This window comes from Crinia signifera, chromosome 2 (genome assembly GCF_055691185.1).
Source record: "Crinia signifera chromosome 2, ASM5569118v1, whole genome shotgun sequence".
Lineage (NCBI taxonomy): Eukaryota > Metazoa > Chordata > Amphibia > Anura > Myobatrachidae > Crinia > Crinia signifera.
This window is the reverse complement of record NC_139218.1, coordinates 243,282,017-243,304,726: the sequence shown is the minus strand read 5'-3', so window position 1 is coordinate 243,304,726 and position 22,710 is coordinate 243,282,017. Positions and strand designations below refer to the sequence as shown.

The window sequence follows — 22,710 nt, the reverse complement described above, 5'->3', positions numbered from 1 at the left end:
TGTTTAACAAAATATCCTGGACTGCAGAATGAGAATGGTTTCTATTCGTATATACACAAATATGAAAAAAAAAAAAACCTCAAACACAATTGCATTCACTTTATTTTATTAGTGATATTTTTTTTTACAATATATTTTCTTAATTTGCACATACTGAGTTCATATGTATAACTTTTTTTACATGTGAAATTTATAATATACTATATTGTCTTCTATACAACCAAATAGGAAAAGTTTTTACCCCTTAACAAAAACAGCTTTTTTTAAAACATGTAAAGCAAATATTAGAAATCAATGATAAGTACAGTGTGTGTATGTGTGTGTGTGTTTACATATTACATTGTACATATTAGGCACATTTTGTTAGCATACCATTAAGCCAGCAATATATTATTACATGGTTATTCCCATATCAGAGCAACGGATGTTCCTTCCACATCACTGAACGGTCACCTCATCTTGCATCATGTGCTGTGAGCTACAGTATGAACAAAGCTAACTAATGGTGAATGTCAGTCTAGGATCTGTTCAGTGCAATGCGAGTGCACACTCTGCATATCCTACAAGACATGCAATATCCCATGTAATGGCTACATCACAGCAATACAAACCGCAGAGCAACTTTTTTGTCTTTAACAAATAACTACAAAATAGATTATCTAAACATGTACAAATATGGGGGAAGCAAAAGAAAAAACAGTGTTCGCAACCAACCGTGTTGCAAGGACAGGCACTGAAAAGATGTAGAATTACTACACATGAATGAAATGTACCCTGTGTCCCATACACAGTAGAGGCTATCTTGCAGGTCACACTAAAACCAAATGAAATGGCTGCCCCCAACTACATAAAAGGCAAGAAGTGCACATTAGTATAGAAAAAGGATATACTACAAAAGGAAGACAAAAGAAACAGATTTTAAGTGGGATGTACCAACATAATAATTGACATTGGTGTTCATTTCAAGAAAAAAAAAATGAAAGCATTAAAAGAAAGCAAAATAATTTACCTATATAGATTTAGACCTGAGTATGACTTTTAGTGCGGAAAAAAAAAAGGATCGATAGAAAAACTCGGAACCTTATTTTATTAACGAGCTTTAGTAGCTTAAACTTAATGGAAAAAAATAATAATAAACATAATCAAATACCAAACAACCTGCTTTGTTGAAAGACCATAGACTATATGCATTTATCATGTCGTGCAAAAAGCAACTTGAACTTCTAGGAATTAATGACTGGATAAGAGAACAAGGATGGGGGACAGTGGCCCATATGCCATAATGTGTATTAATGAACAACTCAATGTTCAGCTCAATGGTCTGCCTTTTTTCCCTGTAAAGTTAATTTAATGTAGTTTGTTTAGTAATGACATGGTTACAAAACTTTTATTGGAGAACAATATAAATAAACACTTCCATAAATTAATGAACTTATAGAACCGATATTTTGGGGTGTTTCATTGGATTGCTATATGTTTACTGGTTTCATTGGTTTCCTTATAACACTTCCCATGCAATAAGCAATTCAAGTATATATCTTAAAAGTGACACATACATACAGTGTCGCTGTTCTATATAGAATAAAAAGTACATGAGCATAAACTGTGTGCCAGACTAGCCTGTACCTTGCAATGTTACATGCATAGTACTATAAAACAAGTTTACCTCTACAGCAAATATTGGAGACCAGTAAAACAAAACTCCTGTGACCCCACTGCCATGATAGTAAGCGGTCATTTACCAGCATGGTCACCGGGGTTAGCTGTAAAACTCTGAAATATGCTGTAATCATTTTACAGCACATCATTATTTAAAAGTTCAAAAAACAAAAAAGGACCATGTTCCCTTTATTAACACTCAAAGTAAAACTAACTTTTGGAGTTTTACTGGTGTTCCTACAATTCATTCCTGTAGAAAAGGCAGAAGAAATGTATAGTCTCCCTTTTTAGTCAGAAAACATTTTGTGTACTTACTATCAGTTTTCAATCTGTCCACTGATTTAAACAAACATAAACAAATCAAGTTGTGACATACGATGGTTGAAATATTAATAATGACTAGATTGTGGCCTAATGGATGTGGAAAGACTACTAACACATTGAAGACATTTTGGTAACATCTAGGACAACTAGAACCAATGTTCAGCTGCCCATAGCAACTAGATGTTTGCTCATTCGCTAATCCATGCTGGAAAAATGGCTGTCTCTGATTGGTTGCTTTGAATAATGTCACCATTTTTCTTTGTATTTTTCTAGAAATGCTCCATTTTGTATCCCCTTAATTTCTTTTATGCATCGCAATGATGTCAAGTTTGGCTAATACAGAGAGCTGATGAAAATACAATTCTTTAGCATTCCAAAGCTTGGTATTAAGTAATTAAAGTAAACAGGGTTCCATAGGTCAAATAATTATCACTTTCCTTACAGTAAATGATGTTTTAAGTACATGTGTGTTAAGAAGCCAGTGTATGGTCTTTAATCCATTATTCTTAGCGATCTGCTCCTGGAGGGCTTCATACACAAAGCATGCACTCTCAGCTGTAATCAGGATCCAGCGAATGACCTTTATCCAATTTATAATCAAGCATTCCACGCACTTGTTGATTTGTTTGGATAGTTGATTGCAAAACTTATAGCAGCAACATTTTTCAATGCCTGTAAATAACAAATACAGATTTTAAAAATGTTGGGGATAAAAAAAAAAAAAAATATTACAAAAATAGGAAAACACATAAAACTATTGTGCACCAATGTACAATGGCTTTATTTAAAACAGGAACCCTTTTTTAAACTGTAAATTTTACACTAATACGGACTCATTAATCCCTTACAAAGGAGAGCGGAAAGTTACCAGATTGAAGTATAAAAAAAAACAATATAAACAAGTGTACATGATTTGCACAGGGCATGGTGCAGCCTATGTAGGGAGTCTTGGTGTGAATGTGTGTATTCAGTATCTAGCATTGTCATAGCTACCGAGACACCTGGCAATCAGATGATTATTGTCACTCGTACAGGAGACAAGATTAATAGTTTGTACAGGGCAGAACATTACAAGGCCTGATGACTGTTTCTGTCTGCTTTTCATGCATGAGCAGTTATCACTGGAGAGAAAATCTGCCAAGGGAAAACAGTATTTCAAAGTGCTTGTCATGATGGTGTTTTGAGTCATCATGCAACTTTTCTGCGGTTAAAGGACCACACCAAAGCTCAACTTTTTTCCCTTCTTTTTAAGGAAGGGAATGTTGACAACAATTAGCGAACACGAAGAAACCTTGCGTTCGTCTCTTCATTTCTGCTGAGTTTAAGTAATTTTACTCCCACACATACAAATTATCTGTTCGTGAAAACCTTTCAATACAAAAAAAATAAAAATTAGCAGCTTGTCGAATTCGGTCTCTTTCTTTGTGCTATCTAAATTGTGTGCCAATCCCTTATTCTTCTATTCACTACCCTTTTCCTTATTATTTCAGGTCTGTTAAATGCTTCCCATTTTGCTCCGAAGTGTATGTGGCTTTTTCATTTTGAACCACAACTGGGTATATTTATTAAACAGCAGCTTTTCAAAGCTGCAAGAGGTGGGCCACAGTGACACAAATCACTGGAGAAGTGGATGGGCTTTAGGAAGCATGCCCAGTCTAAAATCCCAGAAATTCAGGAAGAATAAGCAAATATGCTCTTTCTTATGCAGTGACAGTAACACAACAGCTTATCCTTCCAAACGGGTGCCGGTCGGGATCCCGTCAGTCAAAACCCCGACACTTGGGGTCCCACTGGCCACCGGCTATTCTCCCTTGTGGGGGTCTACGACCGCCATAGGGGGAGAACAGAATAGGTGGTGAGCGTACTGAGCCACCGTGCCCGCAAGGCGCTTTGTTGCGCTCACCATGCTGTCGGAGACCGGCCAGTCGGGCTAATGACTGTCGGGATCCCGACGTCCGGCTAATGACTGTCGGGATCCCGACGTCCGGCTAATGACTGTCGGGATCCCGACGTCCGGCTAATGACTGTCGGGATCCCGACGTCCGGCTAATGACTGTCGGGACCATATACCACACCCCTTCCAAACAATACGCAGCACTTACCTGTTCAGTGTAATGGCCGATCTGATCATCCATGGTTAAACTAATCAAATAGTCTTGTAAGCACCCCAGATCCTGTAGCGACACAAAGATGAAACCAGAAAATATCAACCTACTTCAGCATTGTTTTTGCAATCAATACATTACATGTGATACATTAAGACTGCCAAGAAAGTCGCCTTCCGTAAAACTAAAATATTACTTTCCAATTCAATACCATTTTACTGGATTCTATACCATTTTACGGCATGCCCATCACCAGAACATAGCAATGTTGCCTGCTATGTGTTCCAGTAATGCTTAGTATTGTTTTTCCTCTTGCTATTTTATAACTACTGTGGCTCCAAACAGAAATAGGAAAATGATATGTCACATTTAATACACTGATGTACGCTGGAGGATTACTCTGCCGTTACTATAACAAAAAGAAAATGACTGAAAATCATAACGAAAAAAAAAATTAACTATGTCCGTCGGTGGACACTGCCAGGTAATAGGAATGGGGCTTTACACAAAAAGGAATGACCAAGACACACTAGAGAATAGCACCCTTTCAGGGAAGACAGTACTTCCTTACTACACATTATTATTAGGTGCCCCATTCAAAGAGACACTTGGGGGAAATTTACTAAGATGGGAGTTCTATTTCACACGGGATGTTGGGCAACCAATCAGAATCAACTTTTTTTTTTAGCACCTTCTCGATGTGCTAGCGTCTTGCTAGAAAAATCAGCCTAGCAGCAGCATTTAAAATGGATTGCAGTTGCATGAGTCTGTTCTTGGGAAGACCAGTTAGGAGTCAATGCGGGATTTATGGCCTTATTCTGGTTCACTCTGAGGCAAATTCCTTCTTAGCTGGACAAAACCATATGCACTGCAGGGGGCAGATGTAACATGTGCTGAGAGATTTAGCTTTGGGTGAGTTATTTTGTTTCTGTGCAGGGAAAACACTGACTGCTTTATTTTTACACTGCAATATAGATCTCACTTTGAAGAAAAACCCCACCCAAATCTATTACCCACACTTTGACAAAGGGGCACTACCAGCCCCTAAACGTTGGATTTGGTATTTGAAATACACGCTGATAAAACCTTGTGAGTGCCGCTGTGAGTGTTGCTCCATCTAAATATATATATAACCCCGTTTTCAAGGTGCAGAATAGTGACCCATAAATATATATATATATATATATATATATATATATATATATATATATATATATATATATATATATATATATATATATATATATATAAATAAAACGGTACTTATGAGTTATCCGGGCGCCCGATTTTTTGATTGTATGCCTTAAGTTAAGGCATACAATCAGATGCGATGCGATGCGATATCGCATCGCATCGCATGCGACCATCGGATGCGATGATCCGATTTTTCCATAGGAATCAATGTTAAAATGGACTGAGTCCATTTTAACATGGAATTCAATGGGAAAAAGGGGTCCTTTTCATACCCCTACTATCCAAGTGGGCATGGAGTTGGATATAAACCTGTGGCGAGCGTAGCGAGCCACCGAGCCCGAAGCGTGGCGAGCGAAGCGAGCCCCGCGAGGGGACGGTATTCTATGTCCCCTCGCGGGGCTCGCTACGCTCGCCACGCTTCGGGCTCGGTGGCTCGCTACGCTCGCCACAGGTTTATATCCAACTCCATGCCCACTTGGACAGTAGGGGTATGAAAAGGACCCCTTTTTCCCATTGAATTCCATGTTAAAATGGACTCAGTCCCTTTTAACATTGATTCCTATGGAAAAATCGGGTCATCGCATCGCATCGCATCCGATGGTCGCATGCGATGCGATGTGCCCGATCCGACCCGATTTAGAAATCGGGCGCCCGGATAACTCATATGTACCTATAAAACACTTGAATATACTCAGATGGGAAGTCCACAACACTAATTGTCTAAAATACTCTGGGAATACTTACATCTGCACGGTTCTCTGCAATGAAAAACAGTTCGGTGAGTGCTCTGTGTAAAGGTAGAAGAACACCAGAGATAGCCGCATCCTGGCAAGTAGCGTTTTCCATACACACGAAAACTGGCCATAACGGCTTCAACAGCTTCAGGTCACAATCTCTATACAGTGACAAACCAAACAAAAAAGAAAGAAATAAATAAACTCAAATAAGCTATTGTACAATTACTGTAGCAATATTTACTATAAAGATCGCAAGCATATTTTGTAGTGCTTTACAATTGGTTCAAAATAAACCATAACCTTCAATCCTAAAAGGAGAGCTCCAGCATCCTTTATATGTCTGATTTTGAACCTGTGAAATGAGAATACTAGGGTTCATTCTAGCACCCCGCATATTTTAAACCCCATGCGGATCCTTTTCCCTGCCTGGGGTGCTTCTAGCACAGGTATGGTGTGCATATGAGTTCTGAAATACAGACCACACTGTGCTAAAAGCACTACAGCAGAGAGCTGCACCTCAGGCAGGGAAGAGGAATTGCACAAGTTTTGGAAGAACACCTAGCTCAAGGTACAGTATAGGAAAACACATAAAAAAAATAAGAGTTCTTTATTTTTGGATTTTGGTATTTCACATATAGAAAAGATTTGTTTATTCAAGTGGTAACCATTGAAAATAAACATAAAAGGAGTTATATTCTCATCCATGCTAAAAAGAAGTGATATTTAATTTACAGTTGTGGGATTCACATTGTTTACTAAATAGACCATTAAGATATATTTAGACCAGCTCAAAACTACGTGTGTGCTTGTAGTGGCCAGCACCATCACTACACCCTTTGTATACCAGCCTTCCAAATTATTCTGTCCCCAGCGCTATAACAATCCTGATAAACTCATTAACATCTCTCCTAAAAACACTCATACGGACACACAATCTGCAACAATGCTCACATACAGCCAGCGACCGTGGAGGAATTACGCTCTAAGGAAAACTCCCTCCATACTTACCATCCTTCAGTGCTTCCCTTTCCCTTGCTCAACAGTCATACTTCAAGAACCTACGCGCCTCTTTGCCTCTGTCAACTCTCTCATCTGCCCACTTCCACTCCTCACTCTCTGCTCTTGACTTTGCCACTTATTTTATAACCAAAAATCAACTCCATACATCAGGACATCACTTCCCATCAGACGATAAGCAACTAACCACCTTCTTTTCCCTTACCACCCCTCTTATAAACTCTGAGTATTTCTCCCATGTATCTGACACTCGCTCCAACTACAGACCCATTTTATCTCCTTCTGTAGATTCTGTCCTCTCCACTCCACTGAAACTGCCCTTATAAAAATCTGCAATGCTCTCCATGCTGCAAATTCCTCTCACCCTCTCTGCTGCTTTTGATACTGTGGATCACCCTATACTCCTGCAAATCCTTCACTCCCTTGGTCTGTGTGATACTGGCCTTTTCTGGCTGTCCTTCTACATCGATGACCATTCCTTCTCGGTTTCTTCCAATGACTCTATTTCCCCACCACGTTCTCTAACTGTAGGTGTCCCTCAAGGTTCGGCTGTTGGTCCTCTCCTAATATCTCCTCTTCCCACTTTTGTCTCCAACTGTCTCTCTGCTATCTCTTCTTGGATGTCCAAGCATTTTCTTAAAATGAACATGTCTAAGACTGAACTGATCATCTTACCACCCACCTGCACAATTACACCTCCCCCAATCTCATTATCTATTGTTGGAACTATTACTGTATTTCCTTTAGCCCTCAAGTCTTGTGCCCTGTACACAGGCTTCGATTCAGGGTCATTTTCAATTCGATTTTGATTCTAGAAGTAAAATCAAATTGAAATCAAAATCGAAAATGACTCTGAATTGAAGCGTGTTAACGGCCTTCGATCCCGATGCGTGGCTGGGGATCGAAAGCAGAAATAGACTTGCCCATTAAATTAGAAGGCCCAATTATATTCATCCCTAAACCAAGAAGAAGAAAAACAAAGTAGTAATTCTTGATCTGTTCCAAAAGCAATACAAATAAATAGACATGCAATATTGTCCCACTATAGCCCATGAGAAAAGTATTTCCCTACTACTTCATCAACAGTGAGTAGGAGGAGATGGGGAGTGCTGGAGATGATTATTGCACTAAAGTCACCATACAGAAGTCTTGCTGTGAGAATTGCCAGGACAACTCTGGTCTGTCTCTGGACAACAAAGCTCTGGCCTTTAGTGCATTTCCAAAAACCTTCCTTTATAACCCTGGCCATTCAGGGATAGGCAGAGCAAATAATGTGACCGCTGGGTGACTCCCAATTGGTGACTAACAAATCAGCTGCCCCTTATTGTCATGGCTGCATCCATAGCTAGTTTTGGAGGGAACTCCAGTGTCCTGCCCCCTAAGGCCTGGTAAATGGGACTGGTTGCTGCAACAGGGAAAGTTCGTTATTGTTACAGGTATGTTTATCCAGTCATGTACTGGCCTGATTTCTGGGCAATCAAGACATTTAAATTCTTCAGGACAGGAGAGACAGCACATGGCTGAGAGGACCTGCATGGTTTTGTGACACTCATAATATACTGTACAGTATCACACCAAGAACCAGCCACTCTAGAACTCAGAAAGGATCAGTTATCTTTCTCAGGTTGAGACTTTCAGAGTACAGTCCTAATCCATTAGATCAGTGGTAGACAACCCTAGCCCTCGAGAGCTACCAACAGTTCACATTTTCCAGACAACCTAGCTGCTGCACAGCTGCACTCATTACTCACTGACACATTTTAAAAGATACACAGATGGAGCCAATTAGCTCACTTGTGATTCTGTGAGGAGACCTGCAAAACATGCACTGTTGGTAGCTCTTGAGGACTAGGGTTGGCTACCCCAGGATTAGATCTACTGAGAGGAGGTTACGGTATACAATGAAAGAAAGAAAAGAAAATCAGTCTGAAAAGAATTATGAAAAAGTAGATCTTCTATTAATGACTGAGTGAACAGGAATCACTGAAGTGAAAATAAGTTCCTGTTATCTCTGCTCTTCGGTAATAGTTTTTAACCAGTATTTTAAATGTGTGTTATGTTTGGAAGGCTCTTACAAGTCATTAATTTGGATCCTCAAATATTAGTCCCATAGCATTTTGAGGTCAGAGGAGTGCTAGTAACAGAAAAGGTCTTGCTATCCAAATCAAACAATCAGATTCACAGTACCATTTTTCTGCAGTTACAAAAACGAATAAGACTAGTTACTTTTTCTTTTTTAATGAATAAAAAATAATGCAAACAAGTTTTTATGAATGCCACGTTCCATGAACTTTCAAAAACGATCTTGGGAATAGCCATGTCAAGGAATAAGTTTGAAGATAACCAAATTAGTGTATATACATTTCTGAATACTTAATGCATTTCATACTGTACATCTGACTAAAAGCCAATAAGCCAGGGGGTCCGGCTGGGGAACTATCATTTAGATGCAGTCACATAGAAATCCATTTATGGATACACAATTTTATTTATTTAATTAACAATTTCTTATATAGTGCATACTTATTTTGCAGCGCTTTACAGAGAATATTCAAACATTCACATTAGTCCCTGCCCCAGTGGAGCGTACAATCTATATTCCCTATTACATGTACACGCACACACAGACATTCTAGGGTTAATTTTGTTGGGAGCCAATTAGCCTACCAGTATATTTTCCGCACAGTTAGGGCCATGGTGGGATTCGATTACAAGACCACAGTGCTGTGAGGCAGTAATGCTATTAAAAATCTTTTGTTATAGAGCAGTGGTTCCCAACCTGGGGTACTAGTACCCCTGGGGGTACTCTGCAGACCAGTTGGGGGTACTTGAAAATAATATTGGTAATGGCGGAAGATGAAAAAGTCATTTGATAAACAGAAGAAGACCCATTGCTATGGAGAAGAACCATGTTGTGTCACTTATGGTTCTGTCTTCAGCATCTCATTGTGCTTTTTCCTGACCAGCAATCCAATGGGAGCTACCCATGCTGCCCTCAGACATCAGCAATCATTTGCCCCACACTGACACGGGTGGAAGAAGCAGCGGCATTAATCCTACAGGTGTAAAGGTGGCCATACACACGCAGATTTATCTGCAGATCTGTCTGGTTGGAACAAAAACATGGTTATGGATGAGAGCAAATGACAGTTGACCATATGCTTGGAAATGCTGGAAAACTGCCAAACTGTCACTCATCCATAACCATGTTTTTTTCCCAACCAGCCAGATCTGAAGATAAATCTTACTAGTGTATGGGCACCTTTAGTGGGAACCCTGGAGACAATACACAACCAGACACAGAAGGGCACGATTCCTGTCCGCTACTCCTTAATATAAGGACATGCATAAGGATACGCATACCGCTCACTTCCACTCCACTCATAAGTACTGTCTATATTTTAAATTGAGAGGAGGGGGTACTCATCAATGAAAAGCCTAATCAAGGGGTACGGGAGAGAAAAAAGGTTGGGAACCACTGTTATAGAGGGACACAATTTTGAAGGCAAACCTATAGAAAGCTTTGCAGAAGAGTACCAACATAAACAGCTATCCTATTGGCAGCAGTACGGTACCACTGCTAATAGGTTCAGTAAGGTTATCCTATTAGCCCTGATGTCGGCATCCTTTAGCCACAATACTAACCAGACAGTCGAAAACAATACAGCTGGACAGTCGAAAACACATGGGATTGGGGACTTATTCCTGACACCATGAGTTTTCACCCCGGATCGCAGGGGTCATTTTCGGCTGGTAAAATCAGCTGCTAATTGGATACATCTATAATGACCATCGGTCATTAATCGCGATATCTGGTTGGTTTTTCCAGCCAAATAAACATCAGGGCTAATAACATAGTGCTCATAGTAACACCTACATCCACAAAGGTAAACTGCCAACATTTAAGAATCATGTAAATGAAGAACAAGGAACCTGTACTAAAAAGAAAGTAGTCGCATAGCAGACATTATATAGTAGAAGCAATGGAGAGGAATGATATTGCCCATAACTTCAGAATTACGCTTTGCTATGAGTTGCAGCAAATTACGTTTTCTTACCTCACAGTACTAAGGTGCAATATCTTCAATATTAAGTGGATTGCCTTTAATCGCTGATGGCCAGTTTGCCGACATGCCACATCAACTTGCCAAGCCCATATGTTGGACAGAGGGAGATGATGTACAACTCTTTGGTCAGAAAGCATCTGTTTTAGAATTTCAAATCCTACGAGAAACAATTATTGGTTTTCGTTAATTTTATGTTCAAAATGTGTTTGCTAAAGGCGACATGGATTATTATACAGCCAAACAAGACCATTGGTTTCAATGTCAACAAATGCATGATGTGTCTACCCAATGTACTACAATCACTGCAAAAATGTACTGGTAAATGGGCTTTGTGACGCGCTTCTGGTATCATACATTCCACAACTGTGGAACGCATACCAGGGACGAGGTCTTTGGATAATTTGAGCCTCGTAGTGACTCTTTGTGGGGACCAGTCGATATAGTGGTGAGCAGGTGGACGTGATCCACACACCAACCACAAAGACGCTGAGATAGCTAAGGAAAGTATATTTGGTATGAAGTAATATGATTCTCATTGTGATAACATCACTTCCAGTATGAAAAGGTGACAGGTGAGCGTCATTGATGTTGCAGATATATATACTGTATATAGGCTAGGGGGGCACACAGTTGTGTATGCTTTTGTGTGATATCTGGTGGTCTTAATAAAGGTCCCTGTGAGGACTGAAATGTCGGCAATACCGTTTATGATGACTGAAAATAACTGGAATCGTTTTCATATACGAAGCCTGGTGAGTGCTCTCTGTTAGACCTCTATTTGGATATAGCGATAGATAGATAGATAGGGAGAGGAAAACAACGCCACCTATAGCCAAAGTCAACAATAAAATAAGCATATAGTATATAAAAGTTAACAGCGCTAACCTGTTTGAAACCGGCCTCTATGTCCAGCAGCCACGGTGAACTTGTATCCCCATTCTGTACAGCTCATGTCCGATGTAAAACGATAGTACAAGGTATCTCCTATATTTCAAAATAAAAAAAATACTCAATTATATTTTGACACTTTCCTCTAAAGTATTCTTATTTTCAAATTAGTATTTTCCGTGTGTTCCTCGAACATTCCAGCAAAAAAAAACAACAGAGAACTTTGTCAACTATTTCTTTATAGTTCAATGCCACTATATAAGAGAAAATAATACACCTGCCCCCCACTGAAAATGGCAATAGAGGCAAGAAGTGAGCTTGACGTGTGCACCCCTTACTTTCTTATGATCAGCAGCCACCATATTGTACTCACCTGGAAGCTCAAAGTCTGTCCACTTTTTAGGTGGCCCACTAAACCTATGCAGATCTTGTTTAAAGTCAGCAGAACTTGAGATGACCAGCTCATCACAACCCTCTTCAGTGTTACACAATGGGTCAAACTTGATCGATAGGTAAATTGAACCAGGAATGTGAACTTTGTCCTAAAGAAAAGTAATAGCAGCTTATTTACAGTATACAGTGAGTTAAAATGTTTAGCAAAATAATAATGTGATGAATGTTTTAAAAATGGGCCACACTAGAAGTAGAGAATTCATTTTAAAATTTAAATACACTACATTCATATCTTCTTACAGTTTTGTCATTAGTGATATTAATTATGGTGCAGGATCTGCACAGCCACTTAAAGAGAAAAAATAAATACATTTTTGTGAGCAACATATGATCACTTCCTCTTAAAACATGCAGGGGAAATTGTAGTCCTAACTATGGGGTTGAGGGGCTGACACTGCAGTATAGGCACTAACATGTTACGTATAAGCCATGTTCCCCTTTAATCTCCACTCTACCTAAGTTTTTGCATAAACTTAAATGAATGGTAGAACAACATTAATTATAGAACCTGAAAAAAAAAAAAAACACCACCGTCACCGGAGGGAACGCAGTGTCCCCCAGATGGATTACTTCAGAATACTTTTATGGTGATTACACAAATCCAATTTCCTCTTACATCCTATATATGGGACACTGTAGTCTTGACTAAGTGACTTCAGTAAGCAAACTTAACAAGGAAATGGAAGGAGTGGGTGCCACTCAGCAGAGCTGCACACAAAACTTGATGCCAATACTACCAATAGTATGGAAAGGGTAAAAGCATGTACAGAGGACCAGATCACTGCTCTGCACAACTGTTCAACCGAAGCTCCATGGTGAACTGCTCAAGAAGCCCAAACTGTACAAATAGAATTACAGGAGGGAACCTAGAACAGGCATATCCATATACAGGTAAGCCTGGTGGATAGCAGAAGTAATCTCACAACAAAAAGCCACCTTTTGGAAATGAAAATAAAGGAGAGGCTTACAAGATAAGGCAGATCAATCTAAGTGACATCTAGCAGACATAATGACCAGAAAGAAACCACCAAGGGAGGACTCTGAAAAGCTTCCAAAACGAAATTCAGGTCCCATGATGAGCAGTGAATCTAAATGTAAAGGCCCATACACACTGGGTGACTGAGCTGAAAGTAGCTCAAAACAGCACGTTTGGGACCATTTGGGGGCGGTAACCCAGCATTTTTTCGGAGTGCACCAGAGAACGCAGGCTTTCCCAGGCTTGTTGGAGGAGGGCCACTGATGTCATCCTTCTCCCCATGGCCTTCACTGCGCTAAGTCTAGGACACCATCCTAACTAAAACGGTGACTGGTGCATGCAATGTAGGTAATTTGTTTTCTTTTTCTTTTAACCTCCAAGCAAAAGATAATTTAAAAAGACTAGATAATCTGAACTATATAAATATTTGTAAAATACAAAACATTGTACAATCAGTACTGATTGACTGCATTACCTCAAATATAGTATTATTATTGTAAGGGTGTTTGGATTCCCGGATTTGTACTGCTGTTCCAGGTTCTTCCATGAACTGACAAGCTGTAAGTGCTACGGTTCCCAGCATACTCCCACTGCAGCCACCAAGCACCTTCTGCAAGATCTAAAATAAACACAGACGAACAAAACCCTTGTTAAATTCTCTAAATAACTAAGCACCGATTTAAGCAATGGCATGAGGAAAACATGTCTACAGTAGATTTACAATTGCAAACCTAAAAACGTTTATAAAATACAAATGACACTTTATAATACAGTAGTAGTAAGGAGAATGAAGTATTATAGATTATTCATTTACAAATGAAAAAAAAAAAATCCTTTATGAGTCACAGAAAATGCTCTATTTTACATATTTGATTAGTCTGTGAACCAAGGCTTATATAATACTGTAATATCTCTTTCAGACTGCACGGGTTATTGCCGTGCTGTTATGTCACCAACGTAGGTTGAGATGCGGTGTGAAAGCGTCAACCTGGGTCGAGCAACCCGGCATTTCAACCCTGACCAGGGTTGAAACGGCTCTGGCCTAGGTTGCAGTGTAATGTGAACTGGTAACCACAGTCAAGCACTGTCAGCTCCAAGCGCTGCCTTCTCCCCGTCCCAAGATGATGCACCACGATCTGCCCGTGTGATGTCAGCAACCTAGCAATGAGCCGGGTTGCACAGGGAGCTTACAGACCACTAATGCCGGGTCACTCTAGGGTCGGACCCATGTCCTAATTCCAGGTGCGACCTGGCATTTGCGGTCTGAAAGGGGTATTACATGGGTAAAGGTTGTGTGGATCTCCCATACAGCATAAGACAGCAGCGCATAGTGGCCTCACCAACAACATGTACACAATTCCTATTATCACCAACCAGAGAGAGTATTTGCCCTGCTCAGACCAATCGCCCCACGGTGTTTTATAGAGCCGTTACACAGTGCAAATAGCGGTTTCATCTTCTGTGTAGATATACCAAAAGATACATTTTGGACTGATTTAGAATTGGATTTTAGGCCATTTGCATCCCCTAAGGGTGTGATGTTAGGTTGACAATGTCTAGGCAAACCCCAGAAGATCGACACCGGAAAAAAGGCTGACACAAATTTTTCATGTCAATGTCGACACCAGAATCCCCAATTAGTGAACTGCTTTGCTCGCCATGCTTCAGTCCAGGTGCTACACTTCACTGTTACCAACAGGAGTCCAAGTGGATGGTAATGTATCAAAAAGTAAAAACGAAAAAATCCATAAAAAAATTATTTTTACCTTTTGACAGTCAGTATTTCAACACCACATGATTGACAGTCAACCTAGGCATGGTTAGTCAGCCAGGAACAAATATATATTCTACTAGAGAATATATGGAGGACGCCTTTAATATGAGTTGTCTCCCTTTGCAGCTGCTTGGTAACAGAGGTTGTCACTCCCTGTTGGAACTGTCACTAGGACAGGTAACACAAAATTGGAAAGAATTCCAATTATGGTTAGTCAGCCACCCGGGTACCATGTTTCTTCTTTTCAACTGCAAATCCATGTTATGTTACTGCAAGTCTCAATGGGAGATAACGTTTTTAGGAATAATACACAAAGGCTACAATTTTTTTTATAGTAAAACGTGACTAAATTAATTTAAGGGACCGTTGCTTATTTGACATAATATGTGGAAAATCTCCCCATGTGTGGAAATATTTTGAGGGTATGTGCAAGTCATTATCTGGTATCAGACAATACCTATAACTAGGAAAGGGGGCATTCAGTTTAAAATGACAAACAAAAGCCAAATTCCACTCTTTCAAACAAGGGTGCCACATTAATGAGTGGTCCAGTATGGGAGATGTGTTACCTCCTTTCAATCTAGATAACAAAAATGTATCCTAGCATACAACATTTCAGGAACTAACCATATCTACACTTCTGTCCTCAGATATTCCCTGATCAGTGTGTTCAGCAACTTTACCATTAATATCAGAACCACCTGCTTCTAATGTAGGGTACACACCAGGATGACCCGCTCACGATGCACATCGTGAGCGGGTCGTCCGTGTCTCGTCCGACCCGCTCACGGTGACGCGGGGGGCACGACCCGCTCACAATGTGCACCGTGAGCGGGTCCGATCCGATGGCGACCCGCACCCGGCTGTATGGTCGTCATTGAGATCCTACCTGCAGCAGGTAGGATCTCAATAACGACCGACCGACCCGCGGGACCGCGCATCGGATCGGTATCGGTCCACACCAGGTCAGAAAAGGGCCCAATCAGCACACAATCTACATCCAATTGATCGGAATTGGATCTAGATTGTGGGGATCGGGCCCTAGTCGTCCTGGTGTGTACCCAGCATAATACAATTCGCGTCACGACTTCCCTTGCAGTTTCCCCAGACATAGGATAGATCTTATATGTGTAATTTCACATAAGATCTCTCGTAAGATCTGCAACTCCCAGCATGTTGAACGTCAGCAGCATCTTCAGATCTTATGCTGCACATACACTAGGACGATATTGCATACAGTTCTTTGATTTCAACCGCAGAATCTGTGTGATAAATTGAAGGATTTTATGCACATCAAACGGGTCCCCTGACGTGATGCGCGGACCCGCTGGCCTAATGTAGCATCGAGATATGCTGCACATATTTATCGAATTGCATGAGCGATCGCATGTTGTTTTTAACCACAAATGCGATCTCTCAAATGCAATCGGTGGGCAGACGGTGGAGTTGGTTCGGGGATAAGGGGCCAGAGGGAACGCTGGCGTATCGTAGTGCTGTGAAGGAGCACTAGTGGAAGGCGGGGGATTGAGAAAATCTGAGGATCAACCTAACGATCCGCGGGACTTCACATTGTCCCTAAACACCTCACGATGTACATTATAAAACACAATGCATTGCACAACACATCGAAATCTTGCATTCAGGCCTGAAATCGTTCTGATGTATGATCAGCGTCAGGCAAATGTCTAAAACAACCTAAACTGTATTGAGTTTAAAACTCTGGTTTCCTCCCACAATGTGTACACATGGTAGGTAATATGGACGCTAAGCTCCTCTGGGGCACGGTCTGATGTGGATAGTCACATATTCTTTGTTAAGTGTAGTGAAATATGTTTTCTTTTAAATAATGGCTAAAAATCAATCTAGTGGAGAGTGCAAAGGTTTCATCAAAAAGTTGTAAAAGCCTCTAAAGAAAGCCTTCTAAGCTTCCAAAACATACTCACAGACGAGAAGTCCACAATGAAAAACAGAAGACACTTCTAGGTAAAAATATAAACTCATCAGCTATAAAGGGTGTTTTTAGTCATTATGGACAGAGACCTCTCAATGATTAGCATAATTGAGTATGGAGGCTAATCAAGGAATATAACTTAGGGCAAACATTTTGACATACTAAAGAAGTCCTCTTAAAATACAGCAACAGAAAGGTAAGAACACTGCGTAATGTAAAAATATGTATCAAAAGATGAGAAAACACAGTGCTACAAACACTGAGTGGGATGCAGTGTCCCAAAGAGAACATCGGTCTAGTTCTTCCAATGGGCTTACAGGGCCTTCATAAGTGCAGCACAAAAAACTCTTTGTACTATATTAGATATTAGTCAGCAAAAGCAGATTAATAAAGTTGTATTACCTTCTCCCATAACTGCTTTTCTTCTAGATGCATTAGCATATTTAAAATGTAGGTGATATGTGCTGGTCCACTTAGCTCAAGGATATCTTCATTCAATGGAACACCATCAGGCCATTCAGCCAACAGCGATGCCAGAACATGTCGAGCATAGATTACAGCTGTAGCCTCATTCACATGGTACAGGTAATCCCGTGCTGCAATTTTACTGCGAGAGTCCAGCTCCTTTCGGAGGAGAATAGAGCTTTTAGTGCGCCTTTGCTTGGCATAACTTAGCTGAAGGTCACTTTCACTTGTTACAATAAGTTTTTGGCTGACAGGGTTGGACTCCTCTGTGGCTTTTTCACATTCCACAGGTTTCATCTGCACAAAAAAGGTAAAATTGTCTTTATCCCAGTTCCTCAATCTCATAACATTTGATTACCTATGTATGTCAAATCAATCTACTGCGTTCCTTTGATAGAACTTTATGAATGCTGCATAAACAAATGGGTACAGATATTAGAAGTCCCCAAGTTACGTGACCATTAAACACAATGGTTTTCTTAAATAATACAGAATTCCAAGGTAACTTGAAAAATTTACAATGGACTGTTGCACATTTCTCAATACACAAAGGTTTTCCATACCAAGCACTGAAGTGATGACACCAGAATGCACTAATACAAATATTACTTTGTGGTATTTAATAAGGGTATCTTTAAATATATAAAGAGATATTCTGTAAAATGTGGTTAACATTTATACTTGGAGATCTGTGAAGTCACGTTTGTCATAATTCATCATGAATATAGTCTGTATTAAATGCATAAACTATCATTAAAAGTAAAATAGATGATGTTCTTCTTAAAAGGAGACTTTTGTATAAAGAATAAGGTACTCCTGTTACTGTCAAATAAACCGTATATCAGCAATACTAAAGCATCTAGCCAACTGCTAAGCTCGATTATCTTCTTTTAATCACTGACATTTTGCATCACAGACATTATCACAGTAACACACACCAGGCAGGGCGGGATGATCATATCAGTGTCCGTCACATTCAACAGCTGTTCCTCTGGTTCTAATGACTTGAGAGGCTGCCATTTCTGTGCCATCTTCTTGACTTTCTCATCGATAACACCAGAGTTTTCATCAAATCTTGAAGGAAAATATGATTAAAAACCAGTCCCACGAAACTACTTCATTGTGTACTCTTTTGGCATCCCAAACAAACTGGACAGCATTAAGACATTACGTTGTATCCACTGGATATGGTCACAGGTTGACTATTTAGGTTAACATGCACTGGGTCAACCACTGAAGGTCAACACCTGAAATAGGTCGACATGGCTAAGGTCGACAGTCAAAAGGTCAACTTAAGTTTCTCTTTGGAGCTGACGTGCCGAAAGGCGGTATTTCATGCCCTACCATTCACTACAGCATGGCGGGAGAATAAAATAGTGGGCCAATTGCAGCGAGGCACCGTGCCCAAAGCATGGCCAGTGCAGCAAGGGGACGCAGTACACTTTGATGGTGTCCATGTTGACTAGGTTGACATTAGGGACATTATTTTGAAAAACTCATGTCAACCTTTAGACTGTCAACTTTGCCATTGTCAACCTAATGCTTGTGTCGACCTATGTCAGGTGCCGCCCTTCAGTTGTTGACCTTAATTGGGTCAACCCAATGACCCATACCCACACTGTTTATTAATGGAATTTTAGCATCTGTTATAGGAGAAAAATTAAATCTATATACCTCTCTAAAACAATCCAAACTCCAGATTTAGGGCGAGATGTACCAAAGGGAAAATGCGGTAAAACCCCCATTTTACCGCATTTTCCTATGTACTATTACCCGGCCACACCGTTATCGCAGGGCAGGGTATCTCCACCTTTGGGTGGCGATACCCTATAGAAGCCTATGGGCTTCTTTCCGCCGCCGCAACCCCGCCGACCCCCCCTCTCCCCCTCCTTTGGGCTTGCAGTTCCTCCTGGACCCTGGAAGGTAAGCCCTTCCTCCCCCTATCAACGCAGCCGGACGTCCTTCCGGCTGCAGGGGGGGGAGGGGACAGCCTGCTTAATTTCATTATATACATCTCGCCCATAGCCCTTCATTTCATTATATAAGGCTGGGGTAGGATCCCCAGGTGCTGGTCATTTTTTTACGCTCCCTAAAAGAGGTTTACTCCCCGACACTGGGTAGCGGGGCGAGACATTACCTTATGGAATAAGCAAACATGTCTACACAATACATTTTGCATTTGTCTTTAATATAAACAAAACTAAAGGATCTATAGTTTTGTTAAATAATGGCCTGCTAATATCAAATGTCAGCTTTCTTCTGTGTTTATGGGATTGAAAATAAATAGAAAATGTATCGTAGTCAGTGCCCGACTGGGTCTCTAAAGCAAGGTTTTGCATACAAGGCTATAGCAGCTCATATTGGTTTACATGTCTGAACCAAAACAGACAATCCTCCTCCTTTGCTTGGGTTCATACAGGTTCTGATCACTTTTGAGACTAATTTTCTCCAGACATTTGCACAGCGCTTTGCGTGTTCTTTGGTTTGCTATACAGTGTTTGGGAAGGGCGTTACCATAGTTTGTTTGATGGCACCACCAGCGACCTTAAAGTAGTGGGAGCCAAAAAAAAATAAGCACAGAGGAAATGCACAAGGATGTGTTGCTATAGCGTTGTGATGGTATTTCTGAAGAGAGGATGTGTTGCTACAGGGCAAAAGGGGAATATTTTGCTACATAAGATGACCATGCCCCTTATGTTAGCACATCTCGTTTTGCAGCTCTCCACACTTATGTCTCCATAGGTTCCTTTTAATAATGTTGCAAGACCTTTCACTAATACATGGTATTTATTGTATTTTACATGTTTACATTTTTATTATGGTCATGTTAGAGTATGAACGCCTAATGCAGCCCTCCAGTGCACTCCTACATCCTAGAATTTGATTTAGTTGCTATGGACAACACTTGTTTTCTTTTGGTTTGTTAAAACTCACGTTCATTATCACTGAACATATACAACATGAATGTGAATAATACTTTACCTTTTGTGAACCTTTTCAAGGAAGGAGTCTGTGCTCTTCATTTCCAACTCAAATATGGCCCGAAGGATGTGAAATGGTACATTGTGGGTTTCATGAATGACCTTGTGAGGAGAAAACACAAAATATATATATATATATATTGTGTGCAGGGAAAAAATAAGTGTGAGAAATAGAAATGGGTAATGTTGGAAAAGATAGATATATATATATATATATATATATATATATATATAAATCTGTTCTGCTGTTTCAGGGCCACACAGACACTCGGCCAATTTGCAAATATCAAAGTACACGTGTCCCTACTCATCCTGCATATAACTATGTGTGGCAGCGATTATACACAACTTGCTGTGGTTAGTCGCAGCGTGCGATTGCTTCATTTCCTTTAATGGGAGGGAATAAATGTGCCCACGAATAGTTGCAGGCAAATGAGACATCTGTATGTGATCCAGCTTAACAGCACAAATTCCCTTTGCTTCCATGTGACACCACATTACACAGAATTCAAATATAAATCAGGGAAAGATAGCTACGGAAATAAGAAGTATTATTTTTATTATTACTATTACAGTAAGTGAGAAGGCTCGGTTTTTGTTAGAGGCATCATCTAAAACATACCGTACTGAAATCGCATCGCATGACGTTATAGTGGCATGCGATGCGATCCGAAGCGATTTCAGTACCACTCCCGTTCCCTGTCATTCCCGCCCCCTGCCAGATCCTCTCAGAAAATCACTCTGAGGTGATTTTCTGACATGAGTGGAAGCATCCCTCAGAGCTGGTGGTGAACTATTGAAATTTATGAAATGGCTTCATCAATTAATATGTTTAGCTTGCCTCAGACAGAGGAGGAGGCTATAGACTTATTTCAACTAAATGATCTCCTTCCGCTGGCACAGAATTGCAAGAATAGGCATGTAATGCGCCTACCAGTGAAGGAATGTATGTGGCGGTGCCATGTTAAAGCGTGCAGGCTTAAGGTGAGCCTGCTGGTTGTCCTTTGGTGCGCTTTATCTATTCATGGGCCCAGGAGCTGACATCCATTAAGTACTGTCAGCAACAGCTGGACATATCTAAAAAGAGTGCTGTTTTGTATAACAGATGAATGCGGGAGGCTTGCACGATGGACCTCATGGCGCAGCCACAGCACAGTATCGGCGGTCCAGGCCACATCGTGGAGGTCGATGAAAGTTTATTCGTGAAAAGGAAGAGCAATGTCGGCCGTTTGTTACCCCAGCAGTGGGTTTTTGGGGGAATTTGCTGGGAAACTGGACAGTGTTTCCTCACCATGGTTCCCAGACGCGATGCCAGCACTTTGATGGCGGCTATTATTGATGATATAGAGCCAGGCACCACAATTTACACACACTGCTGGAGGGTGTAGTACAGCACTGAACAGCTGGAACTTGCAGCTTATCAGCACGCCCAAGTTAATCACCGTTTTAATTTCATAGACCCATCCACAGGGGAACATACCCAGAATGTGGGGCGCATGCAAATGGTGCAATAAGCGCCACAGAGGCACAGCACGCCACATGCTCCAATCCAAATTTCAGGAGTTTATGTGGAGAAAGACATTGGGTGGGGATAACCCATTTCATCGCATCCTGCGAGCACTTACGCTCCTCCCTAAGGACGATTAACTGATTTTTTACTAATTAATGTTATACGGTTTTAACTTGATTCATTGTTCTTAATTAATGTTTTACTGGTTCAACTTGATTCATTGTTCTTATTATCATTATTGTTCTTATTATCATTATGCCATTTAATAATTTAAGTAAATTACAGTTCTTAGTTAACACATGTCGTCATTACGGTGTCAGCTGTATGTTTTTGCAGGTGTGAATGTGTTCCTAAAACATCACCCCGAAGCGTGGCGAGTGGCGGCGGAACGCATCCTCTGACCTTTTCATACCCCCACTATCCACGTCGGCGAGAAGTTTATCTTGCAAAGTGTGGCGAGCGCAGCAAGCCCCGCGGGGGGACGCGCAATACATGTAAAGTAATCCGCGTGTGCTCGCCACACTTCGGGCTCCGACGTGGATAGTGGGGGTATGAAAAGGTCAGAGGACGCGTTCCGCCGCCGCTTGCCACGCTTCGGGGTTTCCTCAA

At 40.7% G+C, this 22,710-nt stretch overlaps 1 protein-coding gene across 2 annotated transcripts in view; it reads right to left on the bottom strand.

Moving 5' to 3' along the window:
- Positions 1-1,326: 1,326 nt before the first annotated feature.
- ZZEF1 (zinc finger ZZ-type and EF-hand domain containing 1) overlaps positions 1,327-22,710 on the bottom strand; it is a 130,301-nt gene continuing 108,917 nt past the window's right edge. For both annotated transcript variants that reach the window (XM_083174134.1, XM_083174135.1), the window contains exons 46-55: positions 20,593-20,693; positions 18,549-18,684; positions 17,548-17,907; positions 13,896-14,039; positions 12,365-12,533; positions 11,989-12,087; positions 11,095-11,260; positions 6,027-6,177; positions 4,086-4,157; positions 1,327-2,655 (exon numbers count right to left, since the gene is read on the bottom strand). In XM_083174134.1, the coding sequence (XP_083030260.1) occupies positions 2,581-2,655; positions 4,086-4,157; positions 6,027-6,177; positions 11,095-11,260; positions 11,989-12,087; positions 12,365-12,533; positions 13,896-14,039; positions 17,548-17,907; positions 18,549-18,684; positions 20,593-20,693 (1,473 nt within the window). In that variant the 3' untranslated portion in view covers positions 1,327-2,580. The remainder of the gene's footprint in view (positions 2,656-4,085; positions 4,158-6,026; positions 6,178-11,094; positions 11,261-11,988; positions 12,088-12,364; positions 12,534-13,895; positions 14,040-17,547; positions 17,908-18,548; positions 18,685-20,592; positions 20,694-22,710) is intronic.